This window comes from Sinocyclocheilus rhinocerous, unplaced genomic scaffold (genome assembly GCF_001515625.1).
Source record: "Sinocyclocheilus rhinocerous isolate Xijiao unplaced genomic scaffold, SAMN03320098_v1.1 scaffold1275, whole genome shotgun sequence".
NCBI classification, from domain to species: Eukaryota; Metazoa; Chordata; class Actinopteri; order Cypriniformes; family Cyprinidae; genus Sinocyclocheilus; species Sinocyclocheilus rhinocerous.
Genome location: NW_015628268.1, coordinates 773373 through 793031, shown reverse-complemented (window position 1 = coordinate 793031; position 19659 = coordinate 773373). Strand labels below are relative to the sequence as shown.

Genomic DNA, 19659 nt, shown 5'->3' with positions numbered 1-19659 from the left:
TTAAGTAGTAGGCTACTGTGCTACGTGGATATATTTACATACCGCAAAATAAACAATATAGCAAAATACCGTTGTCACAATATATAACGTCATACCACCCAGCCCTAGTAGATAGATAGATAGATGGATAGATGGATAGATGGATGGATGGATGGGTGCTTTTATAGCTTCCTGGTCATGACGTCATCCGCCGTGACGTCCCGTTCAGCTATTGGACTGATTTCACATGTGATTCAGAGCGTGGGTCGCAGAAGGCGTTCCCCTAGCGTTTTCGACGCAGCTCGAGTTCCTGAAGAGGAACTCTGACAGACATTGATAAACTCAGACAGACAGAATACTTACTTGGAATTCCTGACACCAGTTTTAGCGGCCGCAACACTCTGACTGCTCGCAATGTCCGCAGGTCTAATTCTGACCCCACGGAGGACAGGATACTGGAGGAGAAACAGAAAGAAAGGAGACAATTGTATTATATGCCATTAAAGTGGTTTATACAACAGCAGATTTAATCTATTTTCTGCTCTTCCATTTGTATAGAGCCATCTGTGTATCAGCAATTTTTTTCTCCAAATTAGGACATCTCCATATGTCCTAAATGTTGTCATTTAGCTACAGCAAAGTACAGTCACAAGCAGACACATTATCCTGAGAAGAGCTCAATCGCAGGTAAATAATTGATCAGACACTGCTCTGTTCTCACAACACACACTGGTCTGATCATCTGATCTTTAAATGTGAGTGTGTGTGTATATGAGTGCACCTGTGTGTCAGGTAGCACATTTGGTCAGGGTGCTGCATCCCTCTTTTAACACACACACATATATATATTTATTTAAAACCATTTACACAAACACACACACACACATATATATATCTATTTACATACATACCACCCAGCCCTAGTAGATAGATAGATAGATGGATAGATGGATAGATGGATGGATGGATGGATGGATGGAGACAAACAGATAGAAAGACAGATAGATCTTACCCCGAGAGGACACCCAACACCAGATTAAGCATGAAGAAGGATCCGATGATGATGAGGGGAACATAGTACATCCAGTTCCAGGCACTCCCTAAGGCATCATTGCTCTGTAATACACCCACATTTAACCAACATTATCATCTAGAATCAAAGTCCAGTTTAAAAAACAGAATCATAGTTAAATCATCGCCTTTAACTCGCAATTACTATTAATATTAACTTACGTAATAAAGCATAGGATGGGTTAAATGCAGAGCACTAATTCCAAGTATGGGTCACCACATGTCACCACATGTCACTTCACTTTCACTTTCATATATCCTACGGCAAAAAGGACGTTGTCGAACTGTGTGATGCCATAGTTTGGCCCGAGCCAGTAGTCAGAACACACCAACCCGTTCTGACACTCTCGAGCGGGAAATTCCTCACCACAGGGCTGTTCATCAACCATTTCGCCTGGATAATGTAAATGCACAGGGTTTTGTAAAAGGCATACAATTTCAAAGGTCAACTGTTTTTCGTTTTTTTTTTAGACAAGCGCACCTGTGATATTGTCGAAGCAGGTGCGGTGGAATTTGCCCATGTAGAACTCCAGGCCAATGATGGCAAACATAAGGATGGCCACAAATAAGAGCACGCCGATTTGCAGTAGTGGAATCATAGCCTTCATAATAGACTTCAGCACCACCTGCAGACCTGGAGAGTAATGGCACTATTGTATGTAGTGCAAAGAACGTCTCAGGTTACGTATGTAACCCTAGTTCCTCGAGGGAACGAGACGCTGCGTCGAAAACGCTAGGGGAACGCCTTCTGCGACCCACGCTCTGAATCACATGTGAAATCAGTCATTTGAGAGAATAAGTTCACGGGATAATTCATATAAACATGATTATAAGTTGATCCCTTGTCCTTTGAAATGTAACTTATAGCTTAAAGAGTTAGGAATAAGTACGTACAATGATTTATTTGCGAAATGGCAGTAATTTTCTTTAAATCTACCAGTTGCGGTTGCTTCCAGGCAATCGGATTCTCTGCAGCTTTCTCGCCTCCGCTCTGTTGCTATGACTCGTCAGGATTACAGCGCATTCTCAGTGATTTGCTGGTCTGCGGCTAATTTAATGCGCGAGGTAAGCTATCTGCAAAGCGCTTGTCCAAGCGGAAAAATGTGCTGTTGCTGTCAGATCTCGATTGCCGAAAATCACATTGTGTTTGATGTTTAGGATACTCACTCAGCATACCCAGTTAAAAAAAGTCACCGCTCGCCACTGATATATATATACAGTATATATATTTACCTCTTTTGAAATAAACATTTTATTTCCTTCATATGCACCTCAGACATTAAATATCTGAATACACTAATATATAAGCACACATTCATTTACACTCACATTCACATATATATACATACCTATGTGTGCCCATATATACATGCACATATTACATGTGTTGTGTACATAGTAAGGAGAAAAAAAAAACCTGTTATATAATTAAAAAAATAAAATTACACTTCTTTATGATTACTTTATTGTAATAATCCAGTGAGATTATTATCATTCAGTCCGTCTTGGATTACATGAAGACCAAATCCAGAAGAACTGTGGCAACATCTCCAAGACACTTCAAGAAACCTACCTGCAAAGCTACCTGAAAAACTATGTGCAAGTGTACCTAGGACAAAAACGGTTTTAAACAAAAAAGGGTGGTCGCACCAAATGTTGATTTGATTTAGTTAACTGAAGTTAATTGATAAATAAAATCTATTTATGACATTATTTTTGAAAGCATCCTCACTTTACAGCATTTTTAAACAAGTGCCTAAACATTTTCACAGTACTGTAGCTTTGTAGGTTTCTTCAAGCATCACGGAGACATTTCCACGGATCATCTGGATTTAGTCTGCCTCAGTTTGTTCTGTTTCTTCATGTAATCCCAGACAGACTGGATGATGGTGAAATCAGATCTCTGTGTGGAGCACTGGCTGTTGTCAGACTCCTTGTGCAAACAAAAATCTCACTGGATTACTGCAATTAATGGCCAAAGGAATGTTTGGAAATGTAAACTGATATTTCCCACTGACACACAACAGCAAAAGATAGAAAAATAATATATATATATATATATATATATAAATAACTAATTATAAAGAAGTGTAATTTTATTTTTTTAAATTATATAACAGGATATATGTAAATATAAAAATATATATATTGTATATTTACATATAAATATATATGTGTGTGTGTAAATGCTTTTAAATATAGAATCAACAAAACCATCTGTCTGTCTGTCTATCTATCTACTTCTTTTTCCATCACTTTTTGCACTCTCTTCTGCTGTTGCCTGTATATGCAGCGATGCCAATGTTGCTAAGAGCTCATTCATTAGTGGTTATGATATAAAGTGGCAGCCAATGGCTCAGTCAATAGGCCTTTAACTGCTCTGCCATCACATGCAGCAAACACCTACGTAAACTAAAAGAAAAGAGAAAGAATGGATGGACTTGTGCGAGACTGGACAGAATGCAGCAAACTCATCTCCTGACTCGTTCTCTAATGTCTTCTGCTTTTTCAGTACTTCCTGTTAATCCGTTCAATTGGCAAGAACACTGTGACTAATTCGATCAATGATCAGAATTATATTAGTTATTTTGTGATGTCACAATAATCTTTTGAGAATGAGATGGTGCCAACACTCAATAATAACCTATAGGATCTGTCTCAAATATTCACAACCAAACCTAAATGGAAAACTTGATCACAGAACAGCAGACCGTTCCCTCTTTGACCAAACCAAGGTTAGATACAGTATCTGGATAATACTGTCAGTAATTCATTTACATATATCTACAGTCTCACGTAACAAATACACCTATTTATGACCCATCTTGCATGATCAATAAGCCCAAAACAGATGCAAATATACATTTGACACTTAAAGAACTGATTTGAGATCAGGACTAAAGTGCTTTGGCTGCTGATACAATATCGGTTTACACTTTATTTAGTGGAACAGTGGAAACTTAGATGCGGGAAGGAATAAACTGCCTCCAGGTCTGGCAGTGAAGAACACTTTATGTACAGTAAGTGCAGTCAGGATAACAGAGCACCGCTGACTGCGCTGATATCCTACTACACACTAAAAGGCTTGCGGTAAATGGAACAGTGGACTAGCGAGTGTGTGTGTGAGAGAGAAGGAGGGAGTGTGTGCAAGTTTCAGACAGATGGAAAGGGAAAGAGACAGTGAGAGTGTGTGTATACGTGCAAAAGTTTGAAGAGAGGCTGCAGACCCTGCGTCCGGGTTAGAATAGAAAAGCGGGCCTGTCCACATCTATTTGAAATCTTTGTTGTGAACTGTCAAAGAAAGTGCCTTTTGTAGGAACCAGGATGTTATTTTGAACACAGCATTAACACCAACTGACCAAAACAGAAATAGTGAAATTTATATGATTGATAAATGAAACTTTAAATTACATTTTAATTTTTTCTGAAGAACATAATGTGAGTGTGAGTGGTGCTTGCCCATAAAAAACTATAGTTATCCAGATACAGCTGTGTGTTTGCTAAGATGTGTTTTTTAGCGCAGTGCTATTCAGTTGTCAGTTGGACAAATAGCAAAATAGGGTGGTACCCTTTCAAAAGGTACACATTTGTACCTTTACCCCTAAAGGGTATATATAAGTACTTTAAATGTATATATTAGTATCTAAAACGTACATATTAGTACCATAATGATAACTTTTTTTTCTGAGAGTATATATATAAAATAATATGTGTTTCAATAAGTAATGTGCATTTCCCAATGTTTCATACTGAATACATAGTTGAAGTGTACCCATTATTGAGAAATGCCAATAAAATGGTTAAAAACTATTAAATTAAAAACAGCAATCTTTATTCAAAATTTAAAAAATATACCATGCTAGAGTTATTTTAGAATGTTTGTCAAATTAGAAAGAAAAAAGTAAAACTGTGTTTTCAGTGCCATTTGTGATTCAGACACCCTCATTCTCTTAACTGCTCAATAAATCTCTGTATTTCTCACAGTGTTTGATGAGGTAGTCACTGCCCTCTCTCTCAGCACCAACGGGAGAGTCCTGTGAAGGGAATAAAGTGTGATTTGGTAAACTCTGGAGAGGACAGACTGAAAGACACACAATTATCCCTGAGAATGACAGAGCAACAGAGAGAGGTAAAGGGAAAGAGAAAGTCCCTCGGCCCCAGGGAGAGGACGATGACAGGGTGAGATAGAGGAAGGGAGCGAGGGATTCACAGGAGCGACAAGGCCTCCGTCTGCTGGGGAAAACCTGACAATCAATCAGAGTACACACACTGAGCGAAAGGGGTTCTCTTTTTACTTTCCCTACACCAGTTTATCACTCCTTCTCTCCTCTATTGCCCTGTAGGTCTTGTTTTTGTAACATCACACATAATAATCAGAAAATAAGCGCCTTCAAAAGACATATCATAACCCACATTTGTAAAATGATTGAGAGGTAGAGAGTATTTCCTGATTCGGCCGTTTGGGAGAAAGGGTGTGATTACGTCTTGTAGAAGTTAGTGAATGGCTAATATTGACTACAGTTTATGTGCATATATGTATGTGTTTGATTATAGATTTAGATACACATATGTGTATATGCTTTAAGAATGTTTCCAAGAATAGATTCTGTCTCGCTCATTTGCTTTAAAAAAAAAATGAAGATGAGGATGACGATCGTGGAAGCCTCTCTCCAACATCACGCCACCAGGTCTCTCCCCATTCACGGCATCACCATAGTAACCGGCGATTCCTCTTTTACGAAGTCTCCACGGTTACCAGCCTCCTCTCATTCATAACCGTTACCGCGGCAACGGGCCCTCTTTCATTGATGGAATCTCGGTATTGCCGCAGCAACCAGGCCAGAAGTAAGAGATAAAGGGTCCCCTTTCGATTGATCTCCGTTCTCTCCATCTTTTATATGGCGAGGATTCTCTGACTGACCACAGTGTCACACTTACACACAGTTTATGTCGACAGCATGAAGTCTACCTCATTAGCATGTCCTCTACGTGTTGCTCATGTTGTCTGTATGCGAGATCAACCGGTTTCTGCGATAAAACAGCACAGGAATCCTCCAGCTTTTCGTTCGAGCTGAATCTAGGTCATGCTGATACGCAGCCGAACTCTACATTATTCAATGCTGTACACTCAGGCCTGTGCATCTGGGAATACAGTGCATTTGTGCAGTACGTGAGGGTGTTTGTTTGGGGAGTGCGACAGGGTTCTGGTATCACAAATCTTGTTTCTTGAACCAGAATTTGCAAAATAGGCCTCTTGTTTGCGTCAAAGTGCTGGAATAGGTTTCTTTTTCATTAACTTCTCATATCGAGCTTCTGTGTGAGGGTTTGATCTGATCAGACTGCTAAAAGGGTTTATTTTCACCTCTGGGAAGAAGATATTACATAATTTGTTAGTATTTATAATACATTCCTTAATGGTATTCTCTTCCTCCTTGACTTGGCTTTCTTTTTAAGTCTTAGTCACTGCTAATGCAGACAATACAATTATTATTGCTCTTATTTAAGGTTATGGATTTAAATTAGCCTTTAACTCAAGGCACTTCAGGTTGGTGTGTAACCTGACCTGCACTATTTGTGCTACAGACATGAATGAAAACCAAAATCATGTGGCTCAAAAATTCAATTTTCTTTTAAAGAAATTAATACTTTTATTCAGCAACAATGCATTAATGGATTGATCTAAAGTTACAGTAAATCCTGATTCATTTGAAGAAATTCAGATTAATGAAAAACATGTATGTGTTTTTATATATTCAGAGAGGAAATAACCCCTCAGAAGGGTAAAAATCACAATTTTGGGGGCAGAATTTTAAATTCCGACACTGGTTGTTACTTAAAGGAGACATATTATGCCCCTTTTTACTACATATAATATAAGTCTCTGGTGTCCCCAGAATGTGTCTGTGAAGTTTCAGCTCAAAATACTGCAGATCATTTATAATATCATTTTGAAAATGCCTATTTTGAGTGGAAGCAGAAGCACGCTGTTTTTCGGGCCTGTCTCTTTAAATGCAAATGAGCTGCTGCTCCCCGTCCCTTTTTCCAGAATAGAGCTGCGCCATTACAGCTCAGACCTGCTAAAAACATATGTTATGGTTCTGATTATCATGTTTATCGCACTGAAATCATGCGGTTTAAACCATATGAGTTTAAACTTCTGATATACGATTTTCTGAGAGCACACATCCGAAGCACATGGTGACCGTGATTTCACCAAGTACAACATGTTCCTGGATCAACATCCTTGTTGATCCTGGAACAACATTCCAATTTTTCAGGAAATATCTGTTTTAGGCTTACGATCAGGGTTAGGTGTTTCCACACCCTTGGTAATCAGCTATCATTTCACATTATAGCACTTAAAACCTGGAAAAGTCAGATTTTCATGATATGTCACCTTTAAAGCATTCATATGCCCAGGTTTTCATGTGGCGGAGAATAAAACAAGTTAAATATCCTTTATATGGGCCAGCTAATCAATCAGAGCCCATCGTGTATTTCTGAGGGAGGGGCTTCATAAAAGCAGGAAATGATCAGCGCGTTCAGAGGAGAAGGGACAGAGCGGTGTGGAATAAAGGTAAATTATGTGAAAAATAATGCATTTTTTAACAAACGAAGCATTAACGCATGTTAGACTGCACCCCATAAACACAATCAAGCCTAGAAAAAACCCAGTCAACCACCCCTTTAAAGGAGTGACCAAGTCATATAACATTTTTTGGTGTAGGATTTACTTGGAAATGATTTTCACTCCGAAATTGCTTGTAAATTTCACAAAGAATTACAAAGAAACGGCAAGTCATGAATTAAACGTGACATCTTGAAGTGGAAAGACTGAAATTCTATTTATCAAAAATGTACTCCAATTAGGGCAGCGACGATAAATCGATGCAGAATCGATTCGTAGATCGATTCTGAGATCTTCCGAATACATCGCGATTCTCTCTGGAATTGATTCTGAGCTTAGATTTTAACAGCAGATGGCACTCTAATCTAGTTTTTAACGGCACACTCAAATGCTCATGAAGAAGAGCGCTTGTGCATTCGGCTGAGTCTGTAATTTCACCTCGGCTCAGAATGCTTTTATGATGAGATTAATGTAAACACAGCCCATTGTGAACACCCTTGTAATTCGCTTCAACCTTTTCAAATTTTATGAATGATTATTTTAGGTTCAAGTTAGTGTAAGGATTTGGAAACAAGCAGAGTACGGCTGTTTCTAAAGCATGCAGCGCCATCTGCTGTTCAAAACTAAGCTCAGAATCGACTCGAGAAAGAATCGCGATGCATTCGGAAAATCTCAGAATCGATACTGAATCATTTCTCGATTTGCGATGCATCGATTTATTTTCCCAGTCCTAACTCCAATAATCTTTTGTTTTATTTACAACTTAAAAAAGAAAAAGAAAAAAAAAATGTACAGGCAGAATATTACTCCAACTCCATAGCAATGCACCAAAAATCCTAACCCTAACCCAGAACACTTTAGCAACCACATAGCAACATAGCACCATAATGGCAAGTTTTATGCCACTCATATGTTAGAAAATGTTAAAATCTTGTTTTAGTTTCCATTCTCAAGATTTCATTTGTTTGCTTCCACTGTTCTTAACACAGCTGATGGTCACTCCCTCTCCCTCCACTCATCCTCTCCATTCCTTGTTACCAAGCACCCGTGTTTCCCCCCACAAATGCTTTTTCCTATTAGTCCCCACTTGCACTGCTACATTTGTGTTGAAAGAAAAATGAGAGTAAGAGAAACATGGAAACCTCTTCCACTCTTTACTACTGCAGAACACACTGGTGCAGTCTTTCACTATCTCACACACACACACATGTCTGGTCAGCTATCCTTGTGGGGACTCTCCATAGGCGTAATGGTTTTTTTACTGTACAGACCTTTTTTTACTGTACTTTTTTACAGTATATTCTATTGCCCTACACCAACCCTACACCTAAACCACTCACAGGACTTCATTCTGTATGATTTATAAGCTTTTGTACCCGTGGGGACCATAATTTAGTCTTAATTTTCCCCATGAGTCTGTGTGTATTCAGGTTTAAGTCCCCACCAGGATATATAAACCTGTACACACACACACACACACACACACACAGTCTCCATCCATTACTGAGAGCATGGTGGCCTAAACTGCCTCTTTCTCGCACTCACTTTCTGTTGTCGTTCTTCCCACCTGTCCTTATGTGGCAACCAGCATGTGTGTGGCCTTCTCAAGATAAAGAGCAACTTCACAGCACACACAGCAGAAGCAGAATGTTCATGTGTGTAAGAAAAAGAGATAGAGGTTTTCTACCTGTGTAAATATTGTACCACTGCCATCACTTCCATTATCATTATTGTGCTTTAGTCATTTACAGAAAGTCATCCTTTCCTTCACCTCCATATAGACATTAACCACACACACACCCTGAAACACACTTATTCTAACATCAACACACAAAAACACACTTCACTTAACGTGCATCTATTCCTGAAACACGCTTTTAACCTGGTGTCCGGTCGACACAATGGTTCCTTTAACACAGACATAACTTCCTGGACACATGTAGACACAAGCACAGAAGCTCACACTGCTATTTTAAGTCCTTTTGGAACTCTTAGTGATATTAGAGAGTGGACAGGAAATGATGCGGAGAAGCAGAAGATCAGGGTAAGAGGCAAGTCAGATTCTAACTCATGCCTTAGGAAAGAAAAACCACAAAAAAGAACTGCCAAGATACTTAATAATAGTTAAAGTCTGCTTTAAAAAAATTAATTAAATTAAATAATATAAATTATAAATATAAGTAAATATATATAAATACATATGAGCAGCAAATCTGAATATTAGAATGATTTCTGAAGGATCATGTGACACTGAAGACTGGAGTAATGATGCTGAAAATTCAGCTTTGCCATTAGAGAAATGCATTGCATTTTAAAATATATTAAAATAGAAAACAATTATTCACTATTTTTACTAAAATAAATGCAGCCATGGTGAGCATAGGAGGCTTCTGTTAAAAACATCAACCCCAAACATTTGAACAGTACTGTATAAGTTGCTATTCGAAGTGATTGTGAAACACATTTTACTTCCATAAACTGATATATTCCATAGGATTATGACAGTAAACTTCGAAATAACATGCATAATTAAGCATAATGCTTATTGTAAAGGTTTTTTTGAGTGAGTACATTCACAAAATGGAGACAGTGTGTACTGGTGAACCAGTGTACTGGTTCAAACATAAACTAGACTGGTGCATGCATGAACTTTCAACAACAACACGCAAAATGCAAATAAATGTCTTTTTTTTAAGGTGTCAATGCGGTTCCATGTCGTTCCAGCCCAATGTAGCCGCTCATATTGGTCCATATTTATGATTAAACATTCCTCTCCTCCATAACATTAAAATAAGTGACTATATGTGAGTGTAGACCGAGGGAGACGGCGAACCATAGGGAGTAAAATATAAGCAGGAAGAAAAGCAGAGCGAGTGGTGTCTTCTCTGGCCTTCCACGGTTCTCTTATTACATAACATTGCTATGGAAACAGCTGCGCATGGCAGCGCTAAGGTGTGCCCAGAAACAGAAATCTTCTACAGACTAATCCATGGTGTTATTCCATTGGTCTCGCTCACTCTCTTCCTCTTTGTCTCTCTTCACTCTGTGTGCCAGTAGTGAAGTCACAGATTGGCACGGAGCAGGCAGCCAATAGCCAGTGCAGTCACGACTCAGGAATCTGCCAAGTAAGAGCTGTACATGGGCAACACGTGCAGTGGAACTGGTAATACAAAGTATGATAGAGAACTAATAACAGTATTGGTTCAAAATGGAAGTAGTACTAAATGGTGCAAAATTAATTAAAAACCAAAAATTTTAATTGTAAAATATATCAAATTGAACTGATAGTAAAACTAGTAGTATTATAGTATTATTCATATTTTCATATTTGTGTGTATTATACTGTATACTGTGCAGTATAAATAATCAAAATTATTTTACACACACACACACACACAGAAAATATTATATTAACAATAACAATTAGTATATTAGTAGTATATTAACAATAAGTAGTACTAAATGGTGTGGAATTAAAAAAAAGTTCAAATTAAAATAAAAAACAAAGTATTACTCAAATTTTTTATAAATTACATACAGCATAAATAATATATTATAATGATAATACTAGCGAGAGAGAGCGAGAGCTTTGATACATATATCAAACTGGAAGTAGTACTAAATGGTGCAGAATTAATTTAAACTATAAAATATTGAAATATATTAAAATGAACTAATAGTAATACTAGTAGTAGTATAGTATTATTCATATTTGCATATTTTCGCTGATTTTTTTAAAGAAAATCCTGATGTTGGAAAAAAAAAAAACAAGTTCATGTTGTTATTTGTCAACTACTCAAATGCAGATTCAACATGAGCTCTTTCAGACTGTCCGCTGCGACCAGTGACCGCTCCGTGACCAGAAGCAAATTCTACTCAGAGGTCATGAGAGTCTGTCTCTCTGCTGTCAAGCTTCATTGGCGTCTTGATGTAAAATCTGCGAAGTGAAACTAAAATGTAGAACTAGAGTTTTGGAGATGATAGAGAGACACTCAGGGGAGTATTGCAACCACAGCCCTTTGTCAGAACCAACATTCGCATTCAACTGACAGTAAAGAGAATTTCAGACACTGAAAAAATGGATGACCACGGCTAAACATCTAAGCATGTGAGAAGGAACAATGAAATGAAATAAGTGTCCAATGTCCTGGTAATTATTTGCAGACTAAATCTAATAGTAGTTCTATATTCTATTTAAACACAAAGCAACTCTGAAACAATCTAACACTAGCATAGCAGCCAGTTTTCATTATATCAGTTATAGATATTATATTGGTATCTTCAGAGCATTATAACTGACATTACCCCACACTTTTTAGAAAATAATCATATTTAAAGAGTTTGTTTTGCATGGCTGCAGTATGAGGAAAGAATTGGCTCTGTGAACCAACTTTTAGACCAAGAAAAAGCTTCTGCCAGCTGGTAATGTTGGCAGTGGACTGAACAACTGTGCAAGCAGTAAGCAGTAATCCTACAGTGGCCAGCGCCAGTTAACTGCCTGTCATTAAATCAGGACTATTGAGAAAACATCACATCACAAAATTTAATTAAACAAAGCTGATATGTTATTCTGATTGCTCATATGCCACTGGGTCACTTAAAATAGAAAAATAAATGGTCTAAAAGAAAGGGCCTGTGTTAGTAAAACATTAGTAAATAAGTAAGTAAATTGTAATATTTTAATAAATAATCTTATGTTAATTAAATAAAATGGTAAAAATATAAAAGTGGTTAAATATAACTAAAACGGATGGAAGCTTGTTTCCACCACAGGATTTAAAAAAAGGTATCTGCAACTCAAAATTCTGACTGTTTTTCTTACAGTTCTGAGTTGATATCTCGCAATTCTTTTTTTTTTGTTTTTGTTTCCACGATGAAATAAAAAGTAAAAAAAGGTAATCGTGACTTTTTATTTCACCATTGTGACATTCTCGCAATTGTGTTTTTGTATCTCACAGTTCATGCTTTACTTCTTCAAATTGCAAATTTATATCTTGCAATTCTATTATATCTCTCAATTCTGACTTTTTTTCTCAAAATTGCGAGAAAAAGGTTTGAATTGTAAAACAAAAATTCGCAATTAACTTTTTCACCTTTTTGTAGCCTGTGACAAAAACGAGTTTTTGCGCTTACAACTAAAATAAATAAATACAGTAAATGGTTACTTAATTTGACAGTGTCCTTTTTACAGTGTAAATATACATTTAAGTACTGAGTAATATTAATTAACTACATGTATGTACTGTATATGGTTAGGGTTAGTATGAGGGTTTGGGTTAGGGTTAGTTATATGTAATTATGCATAATTTATTTTTATTGCTATAAGTACATGTAACATTTACAATGTAAAATACAGTGTTACCAAATAAAAACAAAACAAAATAAAATAAAATTCTTCTGGACAGAAAGAGAAAAAAAATACAGGATCACTCGCTTTTGCGAGGGACACAACATGACAGTATGTGTATGTAGGAATGGGTATCGTTAAGGTTTTAATGGTATTACTACTCTTACCGATACTGCTTATCGATTCGGTACTTTAACGGTATTCTTATCGGTACTTTTTATATATATATACAGTGGGTACGGAAAGTATTCAGACCCCCTTAAATTTTTCACTCTTTGTTATATTGCAGCCATTTGCTAAAATCATTTAAGTTAATTTTTTTTCCCTCATTAATGTACACACAGCACCCCATATTGACAGAAAAACACAGAATTGTTGACATTTTTGCAGATTTATCAAAAAAGAAAAACTGAAATATCACACGGTCCTAAGTATTCAGACCCTTTGCCCAGTATTTAGTAGAAGCACCCTTTTGATCTAATACAGCCATGAGTCTTTTTGGAAAAGATGCAACAAGTTTTTCACACCTGGAATTGGGGATCCTCTGCCATTCCTCCTTGCAGATCCTCTCCAGTTCTGTCAGGTTGGATGGTAAACGTTGGTGGACAGCCATTTTTAGGTCTCTCCAGAGATGCTCAATTGGGTTTAAGTCAGGGCTCTGGCTGGTCTTCTCTCACTCTCAAAGCGGCTTCACAACAGCACATCTCGTCTGCACTACTGCACGCTGCGATATAAGACTTTTGCTCGGGTTTCGGGACAGTCGACAGAATTGTCACTTGCCTAATCGAGTCATTGTTGCATCGTCACAAAACTCTATCATTTGCACATCTTTTTAAGTTTAAGCCATTCGCGTGCTCCAAAGGGAGTTTTCTATACGCTCACAGTCACGTCCATAGCGCGCATATCGCGCCGCCTCGCGAGTACCAAATTTAGTTATTTTTCGCAGCTTGTTGTGCTTACGCGGCCAAATACACACAAAAAATTACGGCAAAATGGCCATCCTGGCGATTATCCTCGTAAGCACAGTCGGTTTTGTCTTAACTAAATGTAAACATCTGAGAAAGAAAACGCATGTGTATCAGTATTGGACCCGTGCATTCGGGTTTGTGAGAGCAGCCACGTCGCATCTCTTTGCGCGCTCAAGTTTGTTGTTTCAAATGTAGATGCTAGGCAAGCCTGCTCATAACAGAAGTTTTTTTTCATGAAATGTATGCACGCTATAGGTCAACACAAGCGTCTTTCATTGGCGCGTGAGGAGGGAATCTGTCAAATGAGGTGCCGGATCAGATTTCGGACAAATTCGGAGGTGACGGATCAGGATCCGGCTTGTTCCGGCACAAATTAAGCTTTAAAACACTAGGCCTATACGTACATTGACACTCATCGGATTTTCTCCCAACTGTTCACGTCCACTTAAGACATAAACTCTGTTTAAATGAATACTCTCCAAGCTGGCCATTTTGACATATTTTTGTGTGTATTTGATCGTTTGGACATACACCCGAAGCTCAAAGTGTAATTTGTTAGTCCGTATTGGAGCACGCCGCGTGCACACATTTCAGCCCCGGGAACAGCGTCTCTTGTGCGGATTGTGCTTTCAACGTTTTATTATCAACATGTCCCGCAATTTAGCAACAGTAAAGACGGCATCTTACAACAATCACAGATTGAGCTGATTCTGACGTTAAGTTTGGGTTTTAGGGAGGAACGAATGCCGATTAAATGCCGGGTTTCGGTATCCATCCCTACTACGTGTTTGTTTCAGTAGGTAAAGGTGTGTATGAGTCTGACTGTTAATAGAAATCAAAGCTGCAGGAAGTAGCATGGAGGAGGATGCATTTTATCATCAAAGTGCAGCTCTTTCTCTCTAACACACACATACTCACAACAGAGATACTGCTGGCTTACAAATGTGTCCAATATGCACACGCAGAACTCGACGGTGAGTAAAAATGTGTATTGAGGATGTAGTTAATGATTAGCCATGTTCAGTTTTGCAGCTGTTTGTGTGTGTGTGTGAAGATCTGCCCATGTTTAAAAGCAGGGCTAGTTGATTGATCATCTGCAGTAGTGAAAAGCAGGCTACTGCAGCAGCTTACGAAAGCACACACATGCGCGCTTGCCCTGCTCCTTTACGTTTCCCTCGTTCTCATTCTCTTCCTCTCCCCGTCCACCTCTGTCCTCCATGTTCTAGTTTTGCTCCCCTCCTCCTCTTCATTTCTACTTTCACTAGTTCCCTGTTGAATAGACAAACACTGCTGGTGACTAGCAAATGGTGTGTTTTGAATGCTGGTATGTTGGTGTCCCTACTAGTCTTCTTAAAGGGACAGTACACTAAAAAAAAAATCAGCATTTATTCACCTTATATCGTTTCTAACCTGTAAGGCTTTCTTTCTTACACTAAAAATCAATTTCTCAAAAATAAGTATTTTATGCTTTGATCAAAAATACAGTAGAACAGTAATGTTGTGAAATATTATCACAATTTAATATATGTGTCTTCTTTTTTCCCCCCATTTTTATAAATATTTTAAAATGTAATTTATTCCTGTGATGACAAAGCTGTATTTTAAGCATCATTACTCCAGTCTTCAGTGTCGCATGATCCTTCAGAAATCATTCTAATATGCTGATTTGCTGCTGAGGTTCATGGAACATTTCTTTTTATTATCAACATTTATTTTTGTGGAAACCATGATAAATTTTGTAGGATTCTTTTATTAATAGAAAGTTTAAAAGAACAGCATATAAATTAATTAGAACTCTTTTATAACATTATAAAGGTCTTTACTGTTACTTTTGATCAAATCAATGCATCTTTGCTAAATAAAAGTATCAATTTCTATTTCTTTTTTTTACAGACCCCACACTTTTGAAAGTTTGTATATAAAAAGATATTTATTGGAATGTCCAAGTTGCTTTTTTCCCCACACAAATCAGTGACACTATGGACAAATGTGTCACGGTTCACTTTCATTTTATTATAAAGAGCAGTTTGACAAAAAATACTTTTTGTTCCACGTATGAAAGAAATGTAAATGATGACAAAGATAGGTGCACTAATTCTTCAACAAGCAAGTCTCCTTTAGTCAGTTATAATGATCATGCTAGTCGACCAGAATTTTCCTGTTCCACCAGCAAGACCAGCACCAAACCAGCACTAACCAGGATAAATTAACTGGGACCAACATGGAAATTAAAGGTTTTCACTCCATCTTGAATTCTTCCATTAGCCTCTAATCTCCTCCTCCTCCAGCTATACGCCTTTTCACATAAACCAACACCTTCTCTCTCTCCTTCTAATTTTCCAATATTCCAAAGCCCAAGGGAATGGCGTAATGGAATCACATGGCCCTGCCTTCTTTAGCACTGCAATACTACAACACATCCCCCCAACACACTCGTCTGTCTCTCTCTCTCTTTCTCTCTCTGCTTTCCTGTGAGGTGACATTTCAGACTTGCCCTGATGGTTGCTCCCTACAGTGCTGCTGTGATCTACCTGCTTGAGAATCCATGTATGCGTGTGTGTGTGTGTGTGTGTGTGTGTGTGTGTGCATGTGTGTGTGAGAAAAAGTGCTCATTAAGGCATGAGGGAACCAGCGTCCAACCAGACCTCTGCTGTGTACATAGCACTGCTTCCCACACACAGTTCCAGAATGGGCGTGACTTTCTCTGGGCTAGTTTAGGCCATTTGAAAAGTACATCTTTTAGTACATGTTACAGACACTGTGCAGTCAGCCAGTCATTAGGCATTCTACAGATTTTGTTATGAACTTAAAAAGGCCATGAAATTCTAAGTAAAACACATTTTGTATTGCTTTGTCACCTCTGGCTGCATAAAAATAATGACTACTGTACTTTGAATCATGAACAAATGACTCTTTTAATGAATCGATCAAAAAGAGCCACTAACTCCACAGAAAATACAAATAATTATACAAAAATATTTGACATTAGAATGCCACCATCTACCAATCAGAATCAAGTATTCCAGAGAGCCATCTAATAATTGTTTATATTGACTCATAAATCGAGCAGCTCCAATTCTATTTCATTCTATTTTACTATGACACTAGAGTGTGTGTTTGCATAACTCACCCAGTGAGCACCACTACAAAGTCCATCACGTTCCAGCCGTTTCTCAGGTAGGAGCCCTTGTGGAAGGCAAATCCCAGTGCAAGAATCTTAATGCCCGACTCGAAGCAGAAAATTGCAATGAAATAGGGCTCTGTATCTTCCTGCGAGAGAAATAAAACCACAGATGGGATTATTAGAAAATGAATTTTCACTTAAAACATTCTCAGTGCTTGTGTCTTTGTGATTATCAAAATTTGTGAATCTTTGTGGATACTTTCAAACAGTCCCTGTAGTTACAGATGACTCTCAACTTGTCCTATGTGTACTTGAACAGTAAGTTTTAACTACTCTTTTACTGTTTGTGTACCTACTCAAAAAGTAGTTCACCCCCAAATTTTTTTTTGTTGAAAATTTAGTTAACTTTAAAGTTTGTTTACTTAATTTTTGTACCATTTTTACAAATCAGGATCTGGGTGTACAGTTGTCCCCAAATATAGCTACAGGAATAGTTCAAGTGATGTAATGCTAAATTTTTCCTAATCTGTTCAGATGAAGAAACTAACTCATCTACATCTTAGATGGCCCGAGGGTGAGACAATTCTTAGCAAATTTTCATTTTTGGGTAGATTATAGTGCTTATAACTAGTTGTACATAAAAACAATAGAAGTCTATGCAATGTCCCCATTTAGATTTCACTAAGAATGTGTGTGTGTGTTCCACTTTACCAGTCGTTCTGACAGTGGAGTTTTGTCTCCATCTGGTAAATGTTGTTCAAGAGCCAGTACGATGCAGTTGGCAATGATGGTGGTCAGAATCATCCACTCAAATGGAGTAAGAGGCAGAGTTAAGGTTAAAAAAAACTGGATTCATCATATCAAACATATTTACAATTCAAAAAGTATTTTTAAATCACTATGCAAACTAAAACTTGTATGAACTTTGGAATGTTGCAAAAATATATATAATGTCAAAATATTAATTTGATCATTCTAGAATGTTAAGAATAAAAGTATTCAGAAAATAACAATAGGACAACAACAAATCATGCACATATAATGTCTTCTTGCAGAGTTTAAATAACCATGTGCATTCAAGTGTGAGTGATACAGAGCTGTATGCCTGGGCTCACAGATATACATACAAAAATAAACACGCACACACACACAGGGCTGCAGGGCTGTATTAAACAGATGAGTGTAGACAGATTCAGCCTGGCTGAAATAGAGCACTCATTATCCAGTTACTGTGTGTCTCTTTACCAGCTGCCACTGGCACTGATACACACTCTCAGCACTTGTCATAACCACTTATGTCATGTGTGTGACACACATAAGCACACAGACACAAAAACATGCAGTCATTGCGATGACTGCTACACACTCTAGTAACATTTTATAATAACTTTGATTAATTAAATATTTTTAATGTCATGAAAAGTTGATACTATGTGTATATGTGTATATGTATATATATATATATATATACACACACACACACACATTTTATACTTATATACAATGTAAGTATTTTCGAATTTTATTAGAAGAAGATAATATTTTATTAGATGTTTTCAGAGAAAATATTTTATTATTATTATAATTATTATTACTTATTGTTTTATATCCCACTGGTATGTTCTTAACCATAAACCTCAATTTTGTTAACATCATATAATATAATATAATATTTTACTCTTGAAGTTCTATAATGTTGACTGACAGTCTTAGCGTCATGATTTGAGTTTAAAACAGCTATTTATTTATTTTTATTATTATTTATTAAATACAGAAGCCCTAGAATGTGATATCATATCCTGTTTCTCACTGTGCACTGAAAAAAACAATTTTTGTTCAGAAATGGATAGTAAATTTCACAATAATTTACGAACTAATGGCAAGTTGTCACGACACACACACGAGGATAACCGGAACTAAGGAGCGAGGAGATAAGGAATATACGAAACAGTCTTTAATCCATGGAACACAGGGTACATAAACACAGGAGACAGCAGGAAACACATCCACGTAACGAGTAGACCAGACAAAAGGGAAACTGAACAGGCAGGAACTTAAATACAAGGGTAATTAATAGAACACAGCTGAACGGAATCATAATTAAACTAAACAAGGACAGGAAAATGACCAAATAAGGAAACACAGAAAGGCACATGAGGAGCAAATCAAACACAAAACACGGACCAGAATCTGACATAACTCCCCACTACTGGAAGGCGCGTCCCGCGCCGTACAACATCCAATGGGGAAGGGGGGGCACTCTGGAGGCCTCTATGAGCAGGGTTACCAGACGGAAGGCCTCCAGGGATCCGGCAGTTCGGGGCACCATGACGGATCTGGCAGTTCGGGGCACCATGGCGGATCTGGCAGTTCGGGGCACCATGGCGGAGCAGGTGACTCGGGAGGCCATGGTGGAGCAGGGAGCTCGGGGAGCGAGCTCCGGGGCTGGAGCCGACACTGGAGCGAGCTCCATGGCTGGAGCCGACACTGGAGCGAGCTCCGGGGCTGGAGCCGACACTGGAGTGAGCTCTGGGGCTGGAGC

General features: G+C 37.8%; 1 protein-coding gene across 1 annotated transcript in view; it reads right to left on the bottom strand.

Annotated features, from left to right (window-relative positions):
- Positions 1-19659, bottom strand: part of cacna1ab (calcium channel, voltage-dependent, P/Q type, alpha 1A subunit, b) — a 149667-nt gene that overhangs the window by 63911 nt on the left and 66097 nt on the right. Inside the window, exons 4-10 of the mRNA XM_016548713.1 lie at positions 17829-17934; positions 17124-17263; positions 5033-5084; positions 1532-1676; positions 1288-1444; positions 1213-1246; positions 992-1095 (exon numbers count right to left, since the gene is read on the bottom strand). Coding sequence (XP_016404199.1) covers positions 992-1095; positions 1213-1246; positions 1288-1444; positions 1532-1676; positions 5033-5084; positions 17124-17263; positions 17829-17934 — 738 coding nt within the window. The remainder of the gene's footprint in view (positions 1-991; positions 1096-1212; positions 1247-1287; positions 1445-1531; positions 1677-5032; positions 5085-17123; positions 17264-17828; positions 17935-19659) is intronic.